The following is a 19,818-nucleotide window of genomic DNA, read 5'->3' on the forward strand; positions in this document are numbered from 1 at the left end:
GTCTGCGGAGACCATACAGACAGGGTTCCAAAGCCATTGCATACAAAAATATCGAAAGGGGCAACCTTGACGAACTGACCTTGAAATAACAATGTAGTCAGGGCTCCGCCCATTCACCAAGACCTTTGATCGCACGCCGTGTAACAGTCGCATGATCACTAGAATGAAGGCCTGTGGGATTCCCAATCTGTCCATCACCGCATGCAAAAAGGTGTGATCCACTCTGTCGAACGCATGATCGAAGTCAATAGCGACGAGTGCCCCACGCACTCGGCATGCCGCAGCTAATGCGATGATATCTCGGTAGTCACCGAGCGCCGTATGTACGTTACTCTTACCGGCGAGGCAAGTTTGACCTATTAGGAGTCTATCAGAAATTGAAGACCGCAGGTGAGCCCCAAGGATGGGCGCCAAAATCTTATAGTCGCAGTTCAAGGGAGTGAGTGGTCTATAATCTCCTGGCCTTCTGCCACCGCTTGGTTTGGGTATTGTGATGATGATACCCTCCGTGAATTCGGCAGGTATCTCAGTCTGCGGTAACAGGAGTTCGCTGTACATCTGAATCCAGGTCGGTCCCATGAGGTATGCAAAGGCGCGGTAAAATTCAATTGGGAAGCCGTCCTGTCCTGGGGACTTGTTCGGAGCCCCCCTGGCAATTGCAAATGTCAACTCGTCCTCTGTTATCGCTGTGATGAAAGTCTCTGCATCCAGTGGTGGTCCTCTATCTGGCATTTCCGCGATGATGACATGTAGAGTCTCGTGGTTCACTTGTACAGGTACATATAACTGGCGGAAATAGTCGATAAACACATGCGCAATGTCACGCTGGTGCCCAACTTGCTGGCCACTTTCAGAGATCAGTTCCCTGATCAATGGCCTGCGTCGTCGTTGGCGTTCACGTACTACGTGGTGCATGGAGGGGTTTCGGCAGCAACTGTGTCTGTCAATCTCGCCCGGACACTTATACCTTCCATTTTTAGTCTCGTCAGCTGTAATAACTTGGCTTTTATCCTGCGCATGGCCGTGTGCCTTTCCGGCGATGGTTGTTGGGTCATCAGCTCCATCAGGGCTGTAAAATAAAAATCAGCCGTCGTGCGGTTCCACTGCGATTTGTCCTGCCCGTATCGTATCAATGTTCTCCGTAACGTTGGTTTTGCGCATTTAATCCACTACTGCAGAACCTAGGTGTATGCTCGTTGGCGGCGAACGCAGGTCTCCCAGGTCGCCTCTATCGTCCGGCGACATTCAGTGTCACGTAAAAGTGCACAATTCGTTTTCCAGTGACCCTTACTCCGACATATCTTTGATGCGTTAGTGAAATCGTACAGACGTACGCCATATGATCCGTAAAACCCGCTGGCCAGATTTCGGCATCCAGTATCGCCGTCCGTAGAGCTCGTGTCACATACACTCTATCAAGTCTACTCGCCGAGTGTCCCGTTACAAACGTATAACCCGGTCTGTCGCCATGCTGCAGTTCCCAGGTATCCAGAAGTGCCATTTCGGTAATCAACGCACGCAGTTCCATGCATGGCACATAATGAGGTACTTGGTCCTTTTTGTCGACGACACAATTAAAGTCGCCGCCCACTATATAGTTATCATAGCGTCCAGCGAACAACGGTGCTATCTCTTCGGTGTAAAAGGTCTCCCTTTCTCTTCGTTTTGTGGAGCCAGATGGCGCGTATAAATTGATGAAACGAACGCCGTCGACAGTGATCGCTATCCCACGTGCCGAAGGGAGAGACATGACATCCTCCAGCCCTATTCCTTCCCTGGTGAGAATCGCCACACCGCATCCACTTTCATCGTGCACTGAATAATGTGCCTCGTAGCCGTAGAACTCTGGCGGCGATGTGAAACGCACTTCTTATAGGAGTACAATATCCACGTCCGCAGCGCGTAACATATCTTTCAGCATTTGAATTTTAAGCGGTGTCCGAATGCCATTAATGTTTAAGCGTTTATCTGCACCCCCGGCGCTCCTCACCACACGAAGTTGTTCAACATTTCCCGACCCCTCCCGGCCTCTGGCCAGAACTATCCTCAATCGTCGCGTTCGTATCTTCATTCTGTTCCCGTTGGTCCATTTCTTGCGCCCAGTCCCCCAGCATATTTCCGGCACTGGTCCAAGGATGGGAGGCAACGTCGTCACCGCTCTGGTGTTGGACAGTTGTCATCCCCACTTCTGCCTTCCGGTCACCAGAAGGAGAGTTCAAGTTATCGTCGCTGTGTAATTCCTGCATCGTCATCTCGGTATCTGTTGAATCCACTGGTCTCAGGCCGATACTGTCGTTGTCGTCCACCGTCCCCTCGGGACTATGGCTATCGTCAGCAGAAGTCAGTCGACGCTTCTTTCTTCTCTTCGGCGAACGCTGTTTCCGTTGCCTTGATTCCGCATCGGCTGTTTGGGTTGCGTATCCTCCGTCTTGGGCCTGGCCTATCACGCTCTCGGTGGAAGCACTGGCAGCCACCACGGATGAGCCTGGAGCGGCCGTCAGCTGCACTTCTTGTGTGGTGTCCTGTGTCTGCTGTGGTGGAACCGGTGGTCGGAGTTCCAGTCCATTGGTGTCCATGTTCTCTATAGGGCGCAGCTGCTGGTGCCCATCGGAAATCTCCCTCACATCGCCTCTCAGGGCTTCCACAAAGGTCAACGGTAAGACAGTCATCTGTTGTGGCGCCTGAACGTCACTGGAGGCATTCCGAGTGGACGTGACCTTCTTTCCCGCACCCCGAGCAAGTGCGAAGTTGCCCATCATAGATTATAATTGCTCGACAACCTCCTATGTACAAATAATTGGGGACGTGCTTTCGGTTTAGTCCCCCTTAAACATCCCAACAACCACCACCACGTGCTTTCGCAGTTCTTTCCGTATTTGTCTCACCCCATTTAAAACGGAATACGTCGTAAAACTCGTCCATTTTTCGGCCACATGGGATAGAACTGTACCGTATGGTCGAAAGGCGTCGGTAGCAAGTTCAGACGGGACCTCAAACGGAAGTTAGAAGACTCGTGTAGTGCGGATCTCCATTCCCGCGTGATCGACTGTAGCCGCACCAACTTTCCCGTCGGCATGACAGAAACGATACCCGTTCGGTGATCGTTGTAGAAGCCTTTCGCAAGCAGCCTCGTCAACAAGCTTGACATAGACGACGCTAGAAACGATCGATAAATTGATTCCCACGATTTCCTGTGGATCGATTTTTACCTCTTCTCGTAAGAAACTTTCAATCTCGTGTGCCTTTTGTCGTGTGTAGTCGTTCGCAAAACTGAACTTCAAAATCGTTTTTCTGTACGAATGTGCCATCTCGTTCTAGACTCACGACGCCGCACACGCGAAGCTGTCCGGCGTAAACAAACAGGCGCGCGCACCACAGCGCGGCCCGCAGGCAACACGGTCCGCACTGTGTCACTGCCGAAGGCAGACTGCCACTCAGCTACTGGGCGTGGACAACAAATTATATTATACATATAGTATGATGCCCAAACCATTTTTCTACAGTCATCATTCAAATTTAGGCACTTGTCGTACTTGTTTTACTAGCTTCGCTATGCCATCTGTATACTCGGTTTTTGCCAAGTTGTTGACCCACTGTTTAACGCCTTCTTTAAGTTCATCATCACTTCCGTAGCGTTGTCCACTTGGAAAAATCTTTTAATTTGTGGAATTAGTGGTAAACTCTTGGGGCTATGTGTGGACTGAATAGCCGATGTTCTACATCTACATCTACATCCATACTACGCAAGCCACCTGACGGTGTGTGGCGGAGGGTACCCTGAGTACCTCTATCGGTTCTCCCTTCTACTCCAGTCTCGTATTGTACGTGGAAAGAAGGATTGTCGGTATGCTTCTGTGTGGGCTCTAATCTCTCTGATTTTATCCTCATGGTCTCCTCGCGAGACATACGTAGGAGGGAGCAATATACTGCTTGACTCTTCGGTGAAGGTATGTTCTCGAAACTTTAACAAAAGCCCGTACCGAGCTACTGAGCGTCTCTCCTGCAGAGCCTTCCACTGGAGTTTATCTATCATCTCCGTAACGCTTTCGCAATTACTAAATGATCCTGTAACGAAGCACGCTGCTCTCCGTTGGATCCTCTTCTATCTCTTCTATCAACCCTACCTGGTGCGGATCCCACACTGCTGAGCAGTATTCAAGCATTGGGCGAACAAGCGTACTGTAACCTACTTCCTTTGTTGTCGGATTGCATTTCCTTAGGAGTCTTCCAATGAATCTCAGTCTGGCATCTGCTTTACCGACGATCAACTTTATATGATCATTCCATTTTAAATCACTCCTAATGCGTACTCCCAGATAATTTATGGAATTAACTGCTTCCAGTTGCTGACCTGCTATTTTGTAGCTAAATGATAAGGGACCTATCTTTCTATGTATTCGCATCACATTACACTTGTCTACATTGAGATTCAATTGCCATTCCGTGCACCATGCGTCAATTCGCTGCAGATCCTCCTGCATTTCAGTACAATTTTCCATTGTTGCAACCTCTCGATACACCACAGCATCATCTGCAAAAAGCCTCAGTGAACTTCCGATGTCATCCACCAGGTCATTTATGTATATTGTGAATAGCAACGGTCCTATGACACTCCCCTGCGGCACACCTGAAATCACTCTTACTTCGGAAGACTTCTCTCCATTGAGAATGACATGCTGCGTTCTGTTATCTAGGAACTCCTCAATCCGATCACACAATTGATCTGATAGCCCGTATGCTCTTACTTTGTTCATTAAACGACTGTGGGGAACTGTGTCAAACGCCTTACGGAAGTCAAGAAACACGGCATCTACCTGTGAACCCGTGTCTAAGGCCCTCTGAGTCTCGTGGACGAATATCGCGAGCTGGGTTTCATACGACCGTCTTTTTCGAAACCCATGCTGATTCCTACAGAGTAGATTTCTAGTCTCCAGAAAAGACATTATACTCGAACATAATACGTGTTCCAAAATTCTACAACTGATCGACGTTAGAGATATAGGTCTATAGTTCTGCACATCTGTTCGTTGAAACATTTCCCACTGAAACTGCTAAACCAAGTCTTATGTCACTCCCGCTGCATGAGGACGTGCATTATAGTGAAGGAAGGTGACTCCATTGAGTACCATTCAGTATCGCTTGTTCTAATGGCGTTGAAGAATCTGGTAGCAGACGTCAGGAGTGCACGCCTATGTTCTTGGATTTTGGTTTCAATCCTTGCACTGTGTCTGTCAGCACTGAGGGCTGGCCTCAGCCATCTTCTCCACTGTTAAACTTCCGAAATATATATATTGCGATGGGTCGAAATATCTGCACGTTAAAAAAGCGAGTAACACTTCGCACTTTACACTTGCCGGGATCGACAGTTTAGTCACACATTTTCAAGTCACACAGTTGAGCAATAATCAATCGTATTGAATCGAACCTACCGCCAAACTGAAGCAAATGAGCAGCAAGGCCAGTGGTCGACTGGCGATCATTTACATTCAGAATAACCCTTTTGTATTGCTGCAGAGACCTTCTTAAGTTTCAACCATTCACAGCTTCACTCTGCATTTGTAGATTACAGATGTTTTACACCTGAAAAGTACTCTTAAACCACGTACACTACAGGCCATTAAAATTGCTACACCAAGAAGATGACGCGCTACAGACGCGAAATTTAACCGACAGGAAGAAGATGCTGTGCTATGCAAATGATGAGCTTTTCAGAGCATTCACACAAGGTTGGCGCCGGTGGAGACACCTACAACGTGCTGACATGAGAAAAGTTTCCAACCGATTTCTCATACACAAACAGCAGTGACCGGCGTTGCCTGGTGAAACGCTGTTGTAATGACTCGTGTGAGGAGGAGAAATGCGTACCATCATGTTTCCGACTTATTGTTAGATAAAGGTCGGATTGTAGCCTATCACGATTGCGGTTTATCGTATCGCGACATTGCTGCTCGCGTTGGTCGAGATCCAATGACTGTTAGCAGAATATGGAATCAGTGGGTTCAGGAGGGTAATACGGAACGCCGTGCTGGATCCCAACGGCCTCGTGTCACTAACAGTCGAGATGACAGGCATCTTATCCGCATGGCTGTAACGGATCGTGCAGCCACGTGTCGATCCCTGAGTCAACAAATGGGGACGTTTGCAAGACATCAACCATCCGCAGCAGCATGGACTATGAGCTCGGAGACCATGACTGCGGTTACCGTTGACGCTGCATCATACAGAGGAGCGCCTGCGATGGTGTACTCAGCGACGAACCTGGATGCACGAATGGGAAAACGTCATTTTTTCGGATGAATCCACGTTCTGTTTACAGCATCATGATGGTCGCATCCGTGTGAACGTCCACTGGAAGAGTGTATTCGTCATCGCCTTACTGGCGTATCACCCAGCGTGGTAGTATGGGGTGCCATTGGTTACACGTCACGTTCACCTCTTGTTCCATTGACGGGCCTTTGAACAGTGGACGTTACATTTCAGATGTGTTACGACCCGTGGCTCTACCCTCTACATTTCAGCAGGATAATGCACGACCGCATGTTGCAGGTGCTGTTCGACTGTTGTCCTGGCCAGCACATTCTCCAGATCTCTCACCAATTGAAAACGTCTTGTCAATGATGGCCGAGCATCTGGGTCGTCACAATACGCCAGCCACTACTCTTGATGAACTGTCGTATCGTGCTGAAGCTGCATGGGCAGCTGTACCTGTACACGCCATCCAAACTCTGTTTGACTCAATGCCCAGGCGTATCAAGACCGTTATTACGGCCAGAGATGGTTGTTTTGGGTACTGGTTTCTCAGGATCTATGCACCCAAATTGCGTGAAAATGTAATCGCATGTCAGTTCTAGTATAATATATTTGTCCAATGAATACCTGTTTATCATCTGCATTTCTTTTCGGTGTAGCAATTTTAATGGCCAGTTGTGTATAAGTTTCGACACGCAAGTAACGTGGATTCATAGATTACAGGATGACCACCTTCAAATGTGATGCTTATTTGTAATAACCATCATTAAATTAATTAAAGCTCTTGTAACACATCGCAAAGAGGATTAGGCGTTGATGGTCGTACCTCGTATTGCATATTGCAGTTACTGTTATTAATCAATGACTACCCCGGTCACATGCCCAACACATCGCTTCGTCAGGCAATTACGGTATTACATATTTGGGGTTGCTGAACGTGGCAGCAATGTGAAAAACAGAGGACAGTCGACACGACATGCCTGTCATGGTGTCGACTTTTAATGGTCAATTCTTAAGGGACTGCGGCCAACTTACCGCGCCCTCGCTCATAATACATTAATTTACGGACGTTACCAATTAACAATAAGCCGACACTGGTTCTTGAGCGATAAAAAAACAACGACCTCTGACGCCCATTTATGTATAATGTGAAGGCGGCAGGGCTCACCAGAGAGTAGAAGAGCACGCCGGACTCCTCGTCCATGAAGGAGGCGCAGGACTGGGTGCTCGGCCCGCGGGAGCCCAGCAGCTTGAAGTCGTGGAAGTGCAGGTGCGCCGCGCCCGGCTCGTGCAGCACCCGCGTCGGCACGCTGAACTCGTTGGTGCTGGAGAAGGGGTGGAAGTAGAGCGTGCGGTGGCCGCGCAGGTCCGGCGCCGACAGCGCCAGCCCGAACAGCCCGTCCGTCCACTGGAACTCCGTGCCCAGCACGCTGCAACGACACCGCCACCGTCAGACCGCCTCCCTACTCGCGCTTCAGCGTCACACAGCAGCAATATCGCAGACACTTTTCGGCTCTTAAGTCAATGATATCCCGCTACTCATTAGTTCATACCTACAAATACTAAATATAATTGCAATTTTGTCAAATGATGACACGATGGAGACCGTGGCTGTTGTTTGAAGACAAATGTTCATGGTGTTAGGACAGCAACCAGCCACAAATTTACTTTCAGTTCCTTTATTCAAAGGGTACCACTACCGGTTTCGAATAATTGTGATTCATCCTCAGACGGTTTACACGCTTTCTTTATGACACGTGGTGTGTTTTTTACAGATTAATTGACCTAAAATATAAATAATACATAATTATAAACACGCCACACACAGACGGTTGCGTTACATATTTTCGTTGCATGTGACTTACGTGAAACGTCGGTTTGGAGTGATTGTTTTCATAACATTCGTCCAACAGATGTGAATACATTCCCATTGCATTCTTATTGTTGCACACGTAAATTGTTCTTACTGAACACTTTAGATTTGTCACTGAGAAGATTTCTACTACGCACCACATGTTTTGGTACATACAAAGAGCTTACAAACATATGAGTATCAAAGATGCTATGATATATCGTAACATTTGACGATGATGTCCTATGTTTGGAAAAGATCATATATTCATTTACGCAACTGTAATTCCTTTTACACTAGTACAGAGACATTGAATTTTTAAGTTGATATTGTTAAATTAGTTATAATTTATTTTTTATTTTTTAAAAATATTACTGTATGGGTAAAATAGTATATTATTTAATTACATTTGACATCATGAGGATTCTAGTAACATATAAAAATTAATTATAATTTTTCAATATTTTTAAAATATATTTATATATAGTACTGTATAGCTAAAATAGTATATTATTCAATTACATTTAGCATCATGAGAATTATCGTGACATATAAATTTCATGAAATCAATATAATTAAAATAGTTGCTCAGAATAATGGATATAAACCCACAATAATAGAAAAACTCCACAACATAATGCAGACAAACCCACAGATCCACTTCACAGAAGTCACTTCAAGCCAAATCAGTGTGCCACAGAAGCCAAACCTAAATATGCTACTCTCCCATACATAGGACCACTTTCATACCTAATAGCAAACTTATTTATAAAAAAATATCACAATCAGCTTTTCCACAAATAATAAATTACAAAAAAAAGTAATCCATGATGTAAATACCTCCAAGAGTCCTACCGTAAATCAGGAATGTACAAACTCAAATGTGATACATGCACAAAATTCTACATTGGACAGACAGGCAGAAGTTTTGAAATTAGATACAAAGAACATATTGATGCTTTAAGACTTGGTAACGAACAAATCAGCATTTGCAGCCCATATTGCTGAAGAAAACCATTCAATGGGAAACATTGAGGACAACTTAAAATTTTTAAATCTAGCAGAAAAAAGAACCACTATGAATATACTAGAAGATATAGAAATACACACACACACCAAAACAGCACCCCAGACTATATCCTTAATAAACAAACAGAGTTAGATAACACCCCTTACCTGAAAAATTTCCAAAAATTATTTTCCAACCTCCAAAGCTAATAATATTAGTACACCTCTCTGCAGATCAAACAGCAATTTTATATGTTACTAGAATCCTCATGATGTCAAATGTAATTAAATAATATACTATTTTACCCATACAGTAATATTTTAAAAAAGAAAAAATAAATTATAACTAATTTAACAATATCAACTTAAAAATTCAATGTCTCTGTACTAGTGTAAAAGGCAATACAGTTGCGTAAATGAATATATGATCTTTTCCAAACATAGGACATCATCGTCAAATGTTACGATATATCATAGCATCTTTGATACTCATATGTTTGTAAGCTCTTTGTATGTACCAAAACATGTGGTGCGTAGTAGAAATCTTCTCAGTGACAAATCTAAAGTGTTCAGTAAGAACAATTTACGTGTGCAACAATAAAAATGCAATGGGAATGTATTCACATCTGTTGGACGAATGTTATGAAAACAATCACTCCAAACCGACGTTTCACGTAAGTCACTTGCAACGAAAATATGTAACGCAACCGTCTGTGTGTGGCGTGTTTATAATTATGTATTATTTATATTTTAGGTCAATTAATCTGTAAAAAACACACCACATGTCATAAAGAAAGCGTGTAAACCGTCTGAGGATGAATCACAATTATTCGAAACCGGTAATGGTACCCTTTGAATAAAGGAACTGGAAGTAAATTTGTGGCTGGTTGCTGTCCTAACACCATCAACATTTGTCTAAATATCATTTATCTTACATCATTTCAAAAATAAAAACGTTCAAAGAAAATTCTTTTTCAATCTGAAATTTTGTTAGGCACTGATTTTGTTGTTGGGGATGGAAGGTTAGAGAGGTTCAAATGGCTCTGAGCACTATGGGACTTGACTTCTGAGGTCACCAGTCCCCTATAACTTAGAACTACTTAAACCTAACTAGCCTAAGACATCACACACATCCATGCCCGAGGCAGGATACGACCCTGCGACAGTAGAGGGTCGCGCGGATCCAGATAGTAGCACCTAGAACCGCTCGGCCACTCATGCCGGTAGGTTAGAGAGGAGGTGTATTACATAACATGTGACTGCAATCAGGGGGAATGGTCTCGTTGTTCTAGCGGCTGTAGAGGGCATTTAGTAAAGTTCTGATGAGAAATCCGTGTCAGGAAAAGTACGGTTCGGGTGTAAAATAAGTTTGAAGATCTATTACTGTCAAATCTCCTAGTGTATGGTACGCGCGCAAATGGAGAGCATTGTCGTCATTCCCCGCTGAAATTATGACATCGCATCCGCTTTCTTCACACTACAACAACAGCTGCGAGAAACTGTCACGTTCACAACTGGGAGGTCTGTCGGTGGCGCCCGTGGAACCGCCGATTCTCGACTGTGAAGAGAACCCGAGAGAGGTGTTGTTGTTGTTGTTGTTGTTGTTGTTGTTGTTGTTGTGGTCTTCAGTCCTCAGATGCAGCTCTCCATGCTACTCTACCCTGTGCAAGCTTCTTCATCTCCCAGTACCTACTGCAGCCTACACCCTTTTGAATTTGCTTAGTGTATTCATCTCTTGGTCTCCCTTACGGTTTATACCCTCCACGCTGCTACACCAATACTAAATTGGTGATCCCTTGATGCCTCAGAACATGTCCTACCAACCGATCCCTTCTCCTAGTCAAGTTGTGCCACAAACTTCTCTTCTCCCTAATTCTGTTCAATACCTCCTCGTTAGTTATGTGATCGACCCCTCTAATCTTCAGTACACTTCAGTACGACATTTCGAAAGTTTCTCTTCTTGCCCAAACTATGTATCGTCCATTTTTCACTTCCATTCATGGCTACGCTCCATACAAATACTTTCAGAAACGACTTCCTCACACTTAAATCTATACTCGATGTTAACAAATTTCTCTTCTTCAGAAACGCTTTCCTTGCCATTGCCAGCCTACATTTTATATCTCCTCTACTTCGACCATCATCAGTTATTTTGCTCCCCAAGTAGCAAAACTCCTTTACTAATTGAAGTGTCTCATTTCCTAATATAATTCCCTCAGCATCACCCGACTTAATTTGACTACATTCCATTATCCTCGTTTTGATGTCGTTGATGTTCATCTTATATCCTCCTTTCAAAATACTGTCAATTCCGTTCAACTGCTCTTCCAAGTCCTTTGCTGTCTCTGACACAATTACAATGTCATCGGCGAACCTCAAAGATGTTATTTCTTCTCCTGGGATTTTAATACCTACTCCGAATTTTTCTTTTGTTTCCTTTACTGCTTGCTCAATATACAAATTGAATAATATCGGGGATAGGCTACAACCCTGTCTCACTCCCTTCCCAACCACTGCTTCCCTTTCGTGTCCCTCGACTCTTATAACTGCCATCAGGATTCTGTACAAATTGCAAATAGCCTTTCGCTCCCTGTATTTTACCCCTGCCACCTTTAGAATTTGAAAGAGAGTATTCCAGTCAAAGTTGTCAAAAGCTTTCTCTAAGTCTACAAATGCTATAAACATAGGTTTGCCTTTCCTTACTCTATTTTCTAAGATAAGTCGTAGGGCCAGTATTGCCTCACGTGTTCCAACATTTCTACGGATTCCAAACTGATCTTCCCCAAGATCGGCTTCTACCAATTTTTCCAGTCGTCTTTAAAGAATTCGCGTTAGTATTTTGGAGCCGTGGCTTATTGAACTGATAGTTCGGTAATTTTCACATCTTTCAACACCTGCTTTCTTTGGGATTGGAATTATTATATTCTTCTTGAAGTCTTAGGGAATTTCGCCTGTCTCATACATCCTGCTCACCAGATGGTAGAGTTTTGTCAGGAATGGCTCTCCCAAGGCCGTCAGTAGTTCTGTTGGAATGTTGTCTATTCCCGGGGCCTTGTTTTGACTCAGGTCTTTCAGTGCTCTGTCAAACTCTTCACGCAGTATCATATCTCCCATTTCATCTTCATGTACATCCTCTTCCATTTTCATTATTTTGTCGTCAAGTACAGCGCCCTTGTATAGACCCTCTATATACTCCTTCTACCTTTCTGCTTTCCCTTCTTTGCCTAGAACTGGGTTTCCATCTGAGCTCTTGATATTCGTGCAAGTGCTTCTCTTTTCTCCAAATGTCTCTTTAATTTTCTTGAAGGACATCGATTATTTTCATGTCGGCATTTGCCTGCGGCCCATCTCTGTAGAAACGCAAATTAAGTATTGCCAATTTAACATATTGTAATAAACTCAATTAACCCATTAAGTTCCAAATTATTTTTTTTAAATTGATTTTTTAATTCCTTAATTATAATTTACAAAGTGTATGAACCACAATAAGTACAAAAATAGTCAGAGAGTATTTATACATGCTGATATAATGACCGTCCTCAAAATAGGACACTGGGATCTAACAGTATCGTATAGCATGCTAAACTGTATTCAAGTCTTAACTATCTATTTCTTGTGAATTAATAATTTACTGTATATTTATAAATAAATATGTGCTACCAATAGTAGGCCATCCATTGCAGTATCTTCTGGATCCTTTCCACAGTAAAAATCAAATTTGAAACACTTGCTCCACAAAGAGACCACAACTTTTAGCTAAATCTAATAAGCTTGTCTCGGATAAACTGTTTCAGCCCACTTTGTCCATAGTATTTGACTATCATTTCATCAATTGAAAAAATTTTCCTCAAATATTCCAAATTTTTGAAAAGATTCATTTATCATTTTCAGGAGACATCTAGTTTTGAATCTGTGATCGTGTGTGTTTTCATTGGCTATGTCATTATCTTGAAAATGAAGCAATGTTTTCAACTTTTGATATTTATTCTTTGACGTAGCTGTCTTTATAATTGGTATGCCAACTCCTTCATCCTCAGACAGGTATAGCTTCTCAGCAGAGAGCTTATGGTAGCCAGCAAAAAGAAGAAATCTGACAAAGACTTTCACTTCTTCAATTGTGAGGATAAAATCCTGCATATTCTTCATATTTACTGCATAGCTCACTGTTTCCTTCACTATGAACTCGTATATGTTTTTGTTCATCAGTTCGACAAACATCTCCTTGGGAGTCGCGGGAGAAAGTTGTTCCTTCAATTTCTCTCTCTTTATGGTGATGTCATGCTCACTCGTTTGAGACAGCTTTGTATAAACTGGAGGTGTCTTTTTCCAATTGCTTTTCTCATCAGTAAGACGTCTCTTCTTCGATTTACTTCTGGAAACTTGGGATTTACTTGGCAGTGAAGTTTTACATACAGTTTCTTCGTTATTCTCTGATGATGCAATATTCGAACGTGCAGCAGTACAAGTAACTGAAATGATAACAAGAAGTCGCAGTGTCCTATTTTGAATACACCAAACTTTGTAACAATGGAAAACAATGAATATAACTCCAATTGAGCTAACAATGCAAGTAGTTTAAAAGACACATTGCTGACTATAAATAATCACAAAAAGATCTTTGGCACATATTTAAAATATTACTAAATTGTCGATAAAGTAAATACCTGTAATAACGAAAAGTGTGCCTTAGTATTCAATAATCAATTAATGGTGGGATTTATTGTTTTTAATTTCCTGTAAGCATGTATTTGTTATAAAAAAGCACCAACAAATGACGTAGAACAGTAATAGTTGCAAATTAATAATTTATTGTGTATTTATAAATAAATATGTGCTCTGAAACTTCCTGGCAGATTAAAACTGTCTGCCCGACCGAGACTCGAACTCGGGACCTTTGCCTTTCGCGGGCAAGTGCTCTACCATCGGAGCTACCGAAGCACGACTCACGCCCGGTACTCACAGCTTTACTTCTGCCAGCATCTCGTCTCCTACCTTCCAAACTTTACAGAACCTCTCCTGCGACCCTTGCAGAACTAGCTCTCCTGAAAGAAAGGATACTGCGGAGACATGGCTTAGCCACAGCCTGGGGGATGTTTCCAGAATGAGATTCTCACTCTGCACCGGAGTGTGCGCTGATATGAAACTTCCTGGCAGATTAAAACTGTGTGCCCGGCCGAGACTCGAACTCGGGACCGCTGCCTTTCGCGGGCAAGTGCTCTGCCAGTGTTAGGAGGGGGCGTTAGTCGTGCTTGGGTAGTTCAGTTGGTAGAGCACTTGCCCGCGAAAGGCAAAGGTCCGAGTTCGAGTCTCCGTCGGGCACACATTTTTAATCTGCCAGGAAGTTTCATATCAGCGCACACTCCTCTGCAGAGTGAGAATTTCATTCTGGAAATATGTGCTCTGTCCCCAAAATAGGACACTGGTACTTAATGGGTTAATAAGATTTGCTTGAATTGTTGTCTGGCTGTCCGAGAAAACAGCTTCGTAGGCACCCTAACTGGACGAGTGGGACAGGGAGTAGTAAGAAGGTGGGGTGGCCGGTGAGCGGTGAGAGCCGCGGTGCGTACCTGTACTCCCCGGCCAGCGGGTCGGAGTGGAAGTAGTTGTGGGAGACGCGCCACGTGGTCTGGCGCGCCCAGTCATGTACGACGAGTCCGTAGGCGCCCAGGTCTGCCGCGTAGGCGAACGTCGCCTCGCAGTCATAGCCGCCGGAGAGCGCTGGCGCCACCTCCACGGCCACGTTCGCGAACAGCGAGTCCTCCTTCACCACCTGCCGGGGCACACACAACAGCCGTCACTCGCGCCGTACCCTCTGCCACCAGACAAAGGCAGAAACGTGATTCAAAGTGGTCCACATGGCGCTAAGCACTGTGGGACTTATCATCTGACGTCATTAGTCCCAGAGATCTTACAAGGGAACCTCCACATCGCACCCCCCCCCCCCCCCCCCCACAGATTTAGTTATACGTTGGCACAGTGGATAGGCCTTGAAAAACTGAACACAGATCAATCGAGAAAACAGGATGTTGTTGTGTGGAAATATGAAAAAAATGAGCAAAATATACAACCTAAGTAGTCCATGCGGTAGATAAGCAACATCAAGGAGAGCTTGAGGTCAGAAGCGCCGTGGTCCACTTTACCACCTGAAACATTTCTTCGTAGAATATAGCTACATTAGACTGGGAATACCCGAGAAAGTTGTCATCAAAGTCAAGGAAATATACCAAAACTTAATGAACTTACAGACAAAGAACATCATAGAACAAAAATGCGTCGGTCACTCTTGGCATGATATCTGGAGGAACATATACCACCGGTATTTACCAACAAAAGTGCGGTCATTGTGGTACTATTTTGTGAATAGGAAATTTCCAACGAACTCCAGACTACATTCCATTCACCTGGCTGATTCCGCCTTTGTGTACCACTTGCAACCTGATTGATACAGATGAACATCAATTTGTCTGTGGGAATGCGAATAATATATGGTTGTCAATCAGAAAAAAATTAGCAACTATGCACAGAAAACCGCCGTGCCTTTTATACCCGGAAGAAGTATACCCCAGCTGGAAGAAAAATGTCGTCAACTGGTTGAAGGGACACGCGGTATTTTACCTGCTGTGCAGGAAAGAAAGGAGCGAAGGAGATTTTTGGACGTACATTTCCGACCAGCATCACAAGCTACTACGCATGAATAATTATTATGATACATACGCCAACTTCCTCAGAAGAACAGTCAAATGGTTCAAATGGCTCTGAGCACTATGGGACTTACCATCTATGGTCATCAGTCCCCTAGAACTAAAGAACTACTTAAACCTAACTAACCTAAGAACAGCACGCAAGACCCAGTCATCATGAGGCAGAGAAAATTCCTGACCCCGCCGGGAATCGAAGAACAGTCATGTGAACTCCATTTTCGATGATGCGATTCAGAACATGAAGAAACGAGAGACAATTTGATCTTTGAAAAACAAATACGATCAAGTGACGAACATCACTGTCTGGTTTAGACTTGGATTTTTTCTAACATGCCAAGGAACCTGTAATTAATTTTAGTTTGTTTTATTACTTTTAAATGTCAGTTGAAAATTATGTACTACTGTGGAATGTTATGACCAATAAATTGGAAAAAAGTGGTTAGCTTGAGCAGCTGCGGAACGAGAGGTCCTTGGTTCGAGTCCTCCCTCCAGTCAAAACTTTAATTTTTAATTTTCAGACGATTCTCAAAGTTCAGGCACTCACACATAATCAACTTCCCTCTCCAAAATTCCTGGACATGTTCAGATTTGCTTGGACATGTGCAGGATTTGACAGTCTACACACGGAAAAATTTGAAAACGTTAAAAAAAGATGTTTTGACACAGCACAGACCGTGCGACTGTGAAACTGTTGCATTCATTTGTTGCAGTTTATGTCACAAACTCTTATGTTTTAATCACTTTTTTGGAAGTGATTATCGCATCCACAAGAAAATCTAAATCGGGCAAGGTAGAAGAATCTTTTTACCCATTCGCCGAGTGTACAAGTTAGGTGGGTCGACAACATATTGCTGGCATGTGACACACATGCCGTCACCAGTGTCGTATGGAAAATATCAGATGTGTTTTCCTATGGAGGAATCGGTTGACCTGTGACCTTGCGGTCAAATGTCTTCGGTTCCCATTGGAGAGACACGTCCTTTCGTCTACTAATCGCACGGTTTTGCGGTGCGGTCGCAAAACACAGACACTAAACTTATTACAGTGAACAGAGACGCTCATATTATCCTTCCTCCGCATGGACTACTCAGTTTATATATTTCGCTTATTTTTTTCATAGTTCCACACAACTTCTTCCTGCTTTCTCGATTGATCTGTGTTCAATTTTTCAAGACCTATCCACTGTGCTTACTTAGAACTAAACCTGAGGGGGGTGCGATGGGGAGGTTCCCTTGTTAGAACTACTTAAACCTAACTAACCTAAGGCCGTCGGCACACGGACCGTGCATCCGAACGTTGAGCGCGCCGAGTTTCTGACGTCATAGCGTGGAATAGCACGTTCGGGAGTCTTTCCGAACGTGCAGAGCAATATCTGACATGTCAGATATTTTGAGCGTGCGTCTGAGCGTTGACCAATGAGATTGCACAACGCCACCTACGTCACACGCACGCTGTCTCCCTTCAGTACAGAGTATCTTAATTTTGACAACACTTTATCTCCTTGGTGGAAATATTGTTTTGAACTTTAACAAGTTCCTAAGAGATGGAGCATAAAGTAAAGAAGTTGATTTAAAGCCTCCAATCTAGAAGCTTAAGAGACCAGCCAATTTATATAAATGTAAATCGCACACCACGAGCACTTTGTCAGCTAAAATTGTAGGCAGCTTCCTAATTAAATTAACTGCTGCCCTCTGGTCAATATATGAAGGGCACTCAGTGGAAATGTTACCTACTGAAATTAGTTCACTCCTGTTACCATAGACAGGTTGGTCTTACCGCACAAGTAAAGCCAAGGGTGAGGGGAAATATTATCTTTATGGAGATGGTTGACTGTGAATTCATCTTGTTTCTGTGGCTAGCGTTCCCGCTCGGGAAGCAGTGCGTTATACTGCACGGCTAACCGGGCGGCTAAAAGTCTGTGTACTCAAAGTTATTTAACGCTGTGCTGTGACGATTTGGCTAACCTTAATAAAAGCATAATACAGGTTGTATCAAAGAGAATCATCTGATTTGGCAAGTCTATATTTCTGAAACTAATAAACATATAGAATGAACTTTGTTTTTTGATGAACGGGAAACTCAAAAAGTTTCTTTCCATACCTTTTGGAAACTTTTGGAAATTTGTGGTAAGGACTATGGGACCAAACTGCTGAAGTCATCGGGCCCTAGGATTACGCACTAATTAATCTAAATTAAACTGACTTACACTAAGGGCAAAACACACACACACACACACACACACACACACACACACACACACACATGCGCGAGGGTTGACTCGAACCTCCGACGGGGTGAGCCGTGCGAACTGTGGCAGGACGCCCTAGACTGCACGGCTATCCCGCGCGGCTTCATATCTTTTCATAGGTATTCAATATGCCTCCTGTAACATGCACGGCATGTGTACACGCGGCTTTCAAATTGTTCCCACACTGCAGCCGTACACCTTAAGTCAAGTAACGTAATAGTTACGATTTTAAAAAAATCGGATGGTGTTTTTTGATGCACCATTTAAAACTCGAGAGTTTTCTCTTTCCAACAGCACGTTGTTCACGCACATATCTCAAATAACATAATAGTTATGATTTTTTTAAATCGGATAATTCGTTTTGATACATCCCATATATGCCGGCCACATATTGGCCTCGATTTACTCGGCGTCTCTTTTGAAAACTTAATTTTTATATGTTAAAATGTAGATATCCAACCCTTCGTATTTTTATAACATCTTAAATGCCAGGTGATCATCTACTTTCGAATTATACCAATTTTTAATGCTTGGGTGATGCTACACGTGTAAAGTTGTGCTAAAATGTACTGTGTGTACTGGTTGACCTCCTTGTTCTGCGAATGTCACAGACTGTCAGTGTTTCACCATCCAAAACGTGACTGTTAGCAAAACAGTGATAGTGACTTTCACAAACAGGTCGACGTGCAAAGATGAGCACACCATACAAAAAGCTTCTAAACCTGTTTTACACGTTTCACTCTCGACTAATGTGGCTGTCTTTGAAACGGCGATAGTGATACTAACAGGAGCAGAAGGCCGCTAGCACGCACCAAGCACATACATTCTAACCATGCCTTACCCGAGTTGCGTCATCCGAACATTAGAAACTGACATTTCTTCCAAAAGTGAACTTGAACTGTGGGAATAACACGAAAAACTCCATGTGAGCTGTGGTGTTAGACAACGATATTGAAAATTGTTGTAGTTGTCTTCAGTCCTGAGACTGGTTTGATGCAGCTCTCCATGCTACTCTATCCTGTGCAAACATCTTCATCTCCCAGTACCTACTGCAACCTACACCCTTCTGAATCTGCTTAGTGTATTCATCTCTTGGTCTCCCTCTACGATTTTTACCCTCCACGCTGCCCTCCAATACTAAATTGGTGATCCCTTGATGCTTCAGAACATGTCCTACCAACCGATCCCTTCTTCTGGTCAAGTTGTGCCACAAACTTCTCTTCTCCCCAATCCTGTTCAATACTTCCTCATTAGTAATGCGATCTACCCATCTAATCTTCAGCATTCTTCTGTAGCACCACATTTCGAAAGCTTCTATTCTCTTCTTGTCCAAACTATTTATCGTCCATGTTTCACTTCCATACATGGCTACACTCCAAACAAATACTTTCAGAAACGACTTCCTGATACATAAATCTATACTCGATGTTAACAAATTTCTCTTCTTCAGAAATGCTTTCCTTGCCAATGCCAGTCTACATTTTATATCCTCTCTACTTCGACCATCATCAGTTATTTTGCTCCCCAAATAGCAAACCTCCTTTAAAATTGAAGTGTCTCATTTCCTAATCTAATTCCCTCAGCATCACTCGATTTAATTTGACTAGATTCCATTATCCTCATTTTGCTTTTGTTGATGTTCAACTTAATACCCTCCTTTCAAGACACTGTCCATTCCGTTCAACTGCTCTTCCAAGTCCTTTGCCGTCTCTGACAGAATTACAATGTCATCGGCGAACCTCAAAGTTTTTACTTCTTCT

At 43.5% G+C, this 19,818-nt stretch overlaps 1 protein-coding gene across 1 annotated transcript in view; it reads right to left on the minus strand.

Moving 5' to 3' along the window:
• The window catches only part of LOC126284821 (protein yellow-like), an 88,151-nt gene that overhangs the window by 7,557 nt on the left and 60,776 nt on the right, over positions 1-19,818 (minus strand). Inside the window, exons 4-5 of the mRNA XM_049984032.1 lie at positions 14,677-14,879; positions 7,418-7,679 (exon numbers count right to left, since the gene is read on the minus strand). Coding sequence (XP_049839989.1) covers positions 7,418-7,679; positions 14,677-14,879 — 465 coding nt within the window. The remainder of the gene's footprint in view (positions 1-7,417; positions 7,680-14,676; positions 14,880-19,818) is intronic.

This window comes from Schistocerca gregaria, chromosome 8 (assembly GCF_023897955.1).
Source record: "Schistocerca gregaria isolate iqSchGreg1 chromosome 8, iqSchGreg1.2, whole genome shotgun sequence".
In the NCBI taxonomy this organism is placed as follows: domain Eukaryota; kingdom Metazoa; phylum Arthropoda; class Insecta; order Orthoptera; family Acrididae; genus Schistocerca; species Schistocerca gregaria.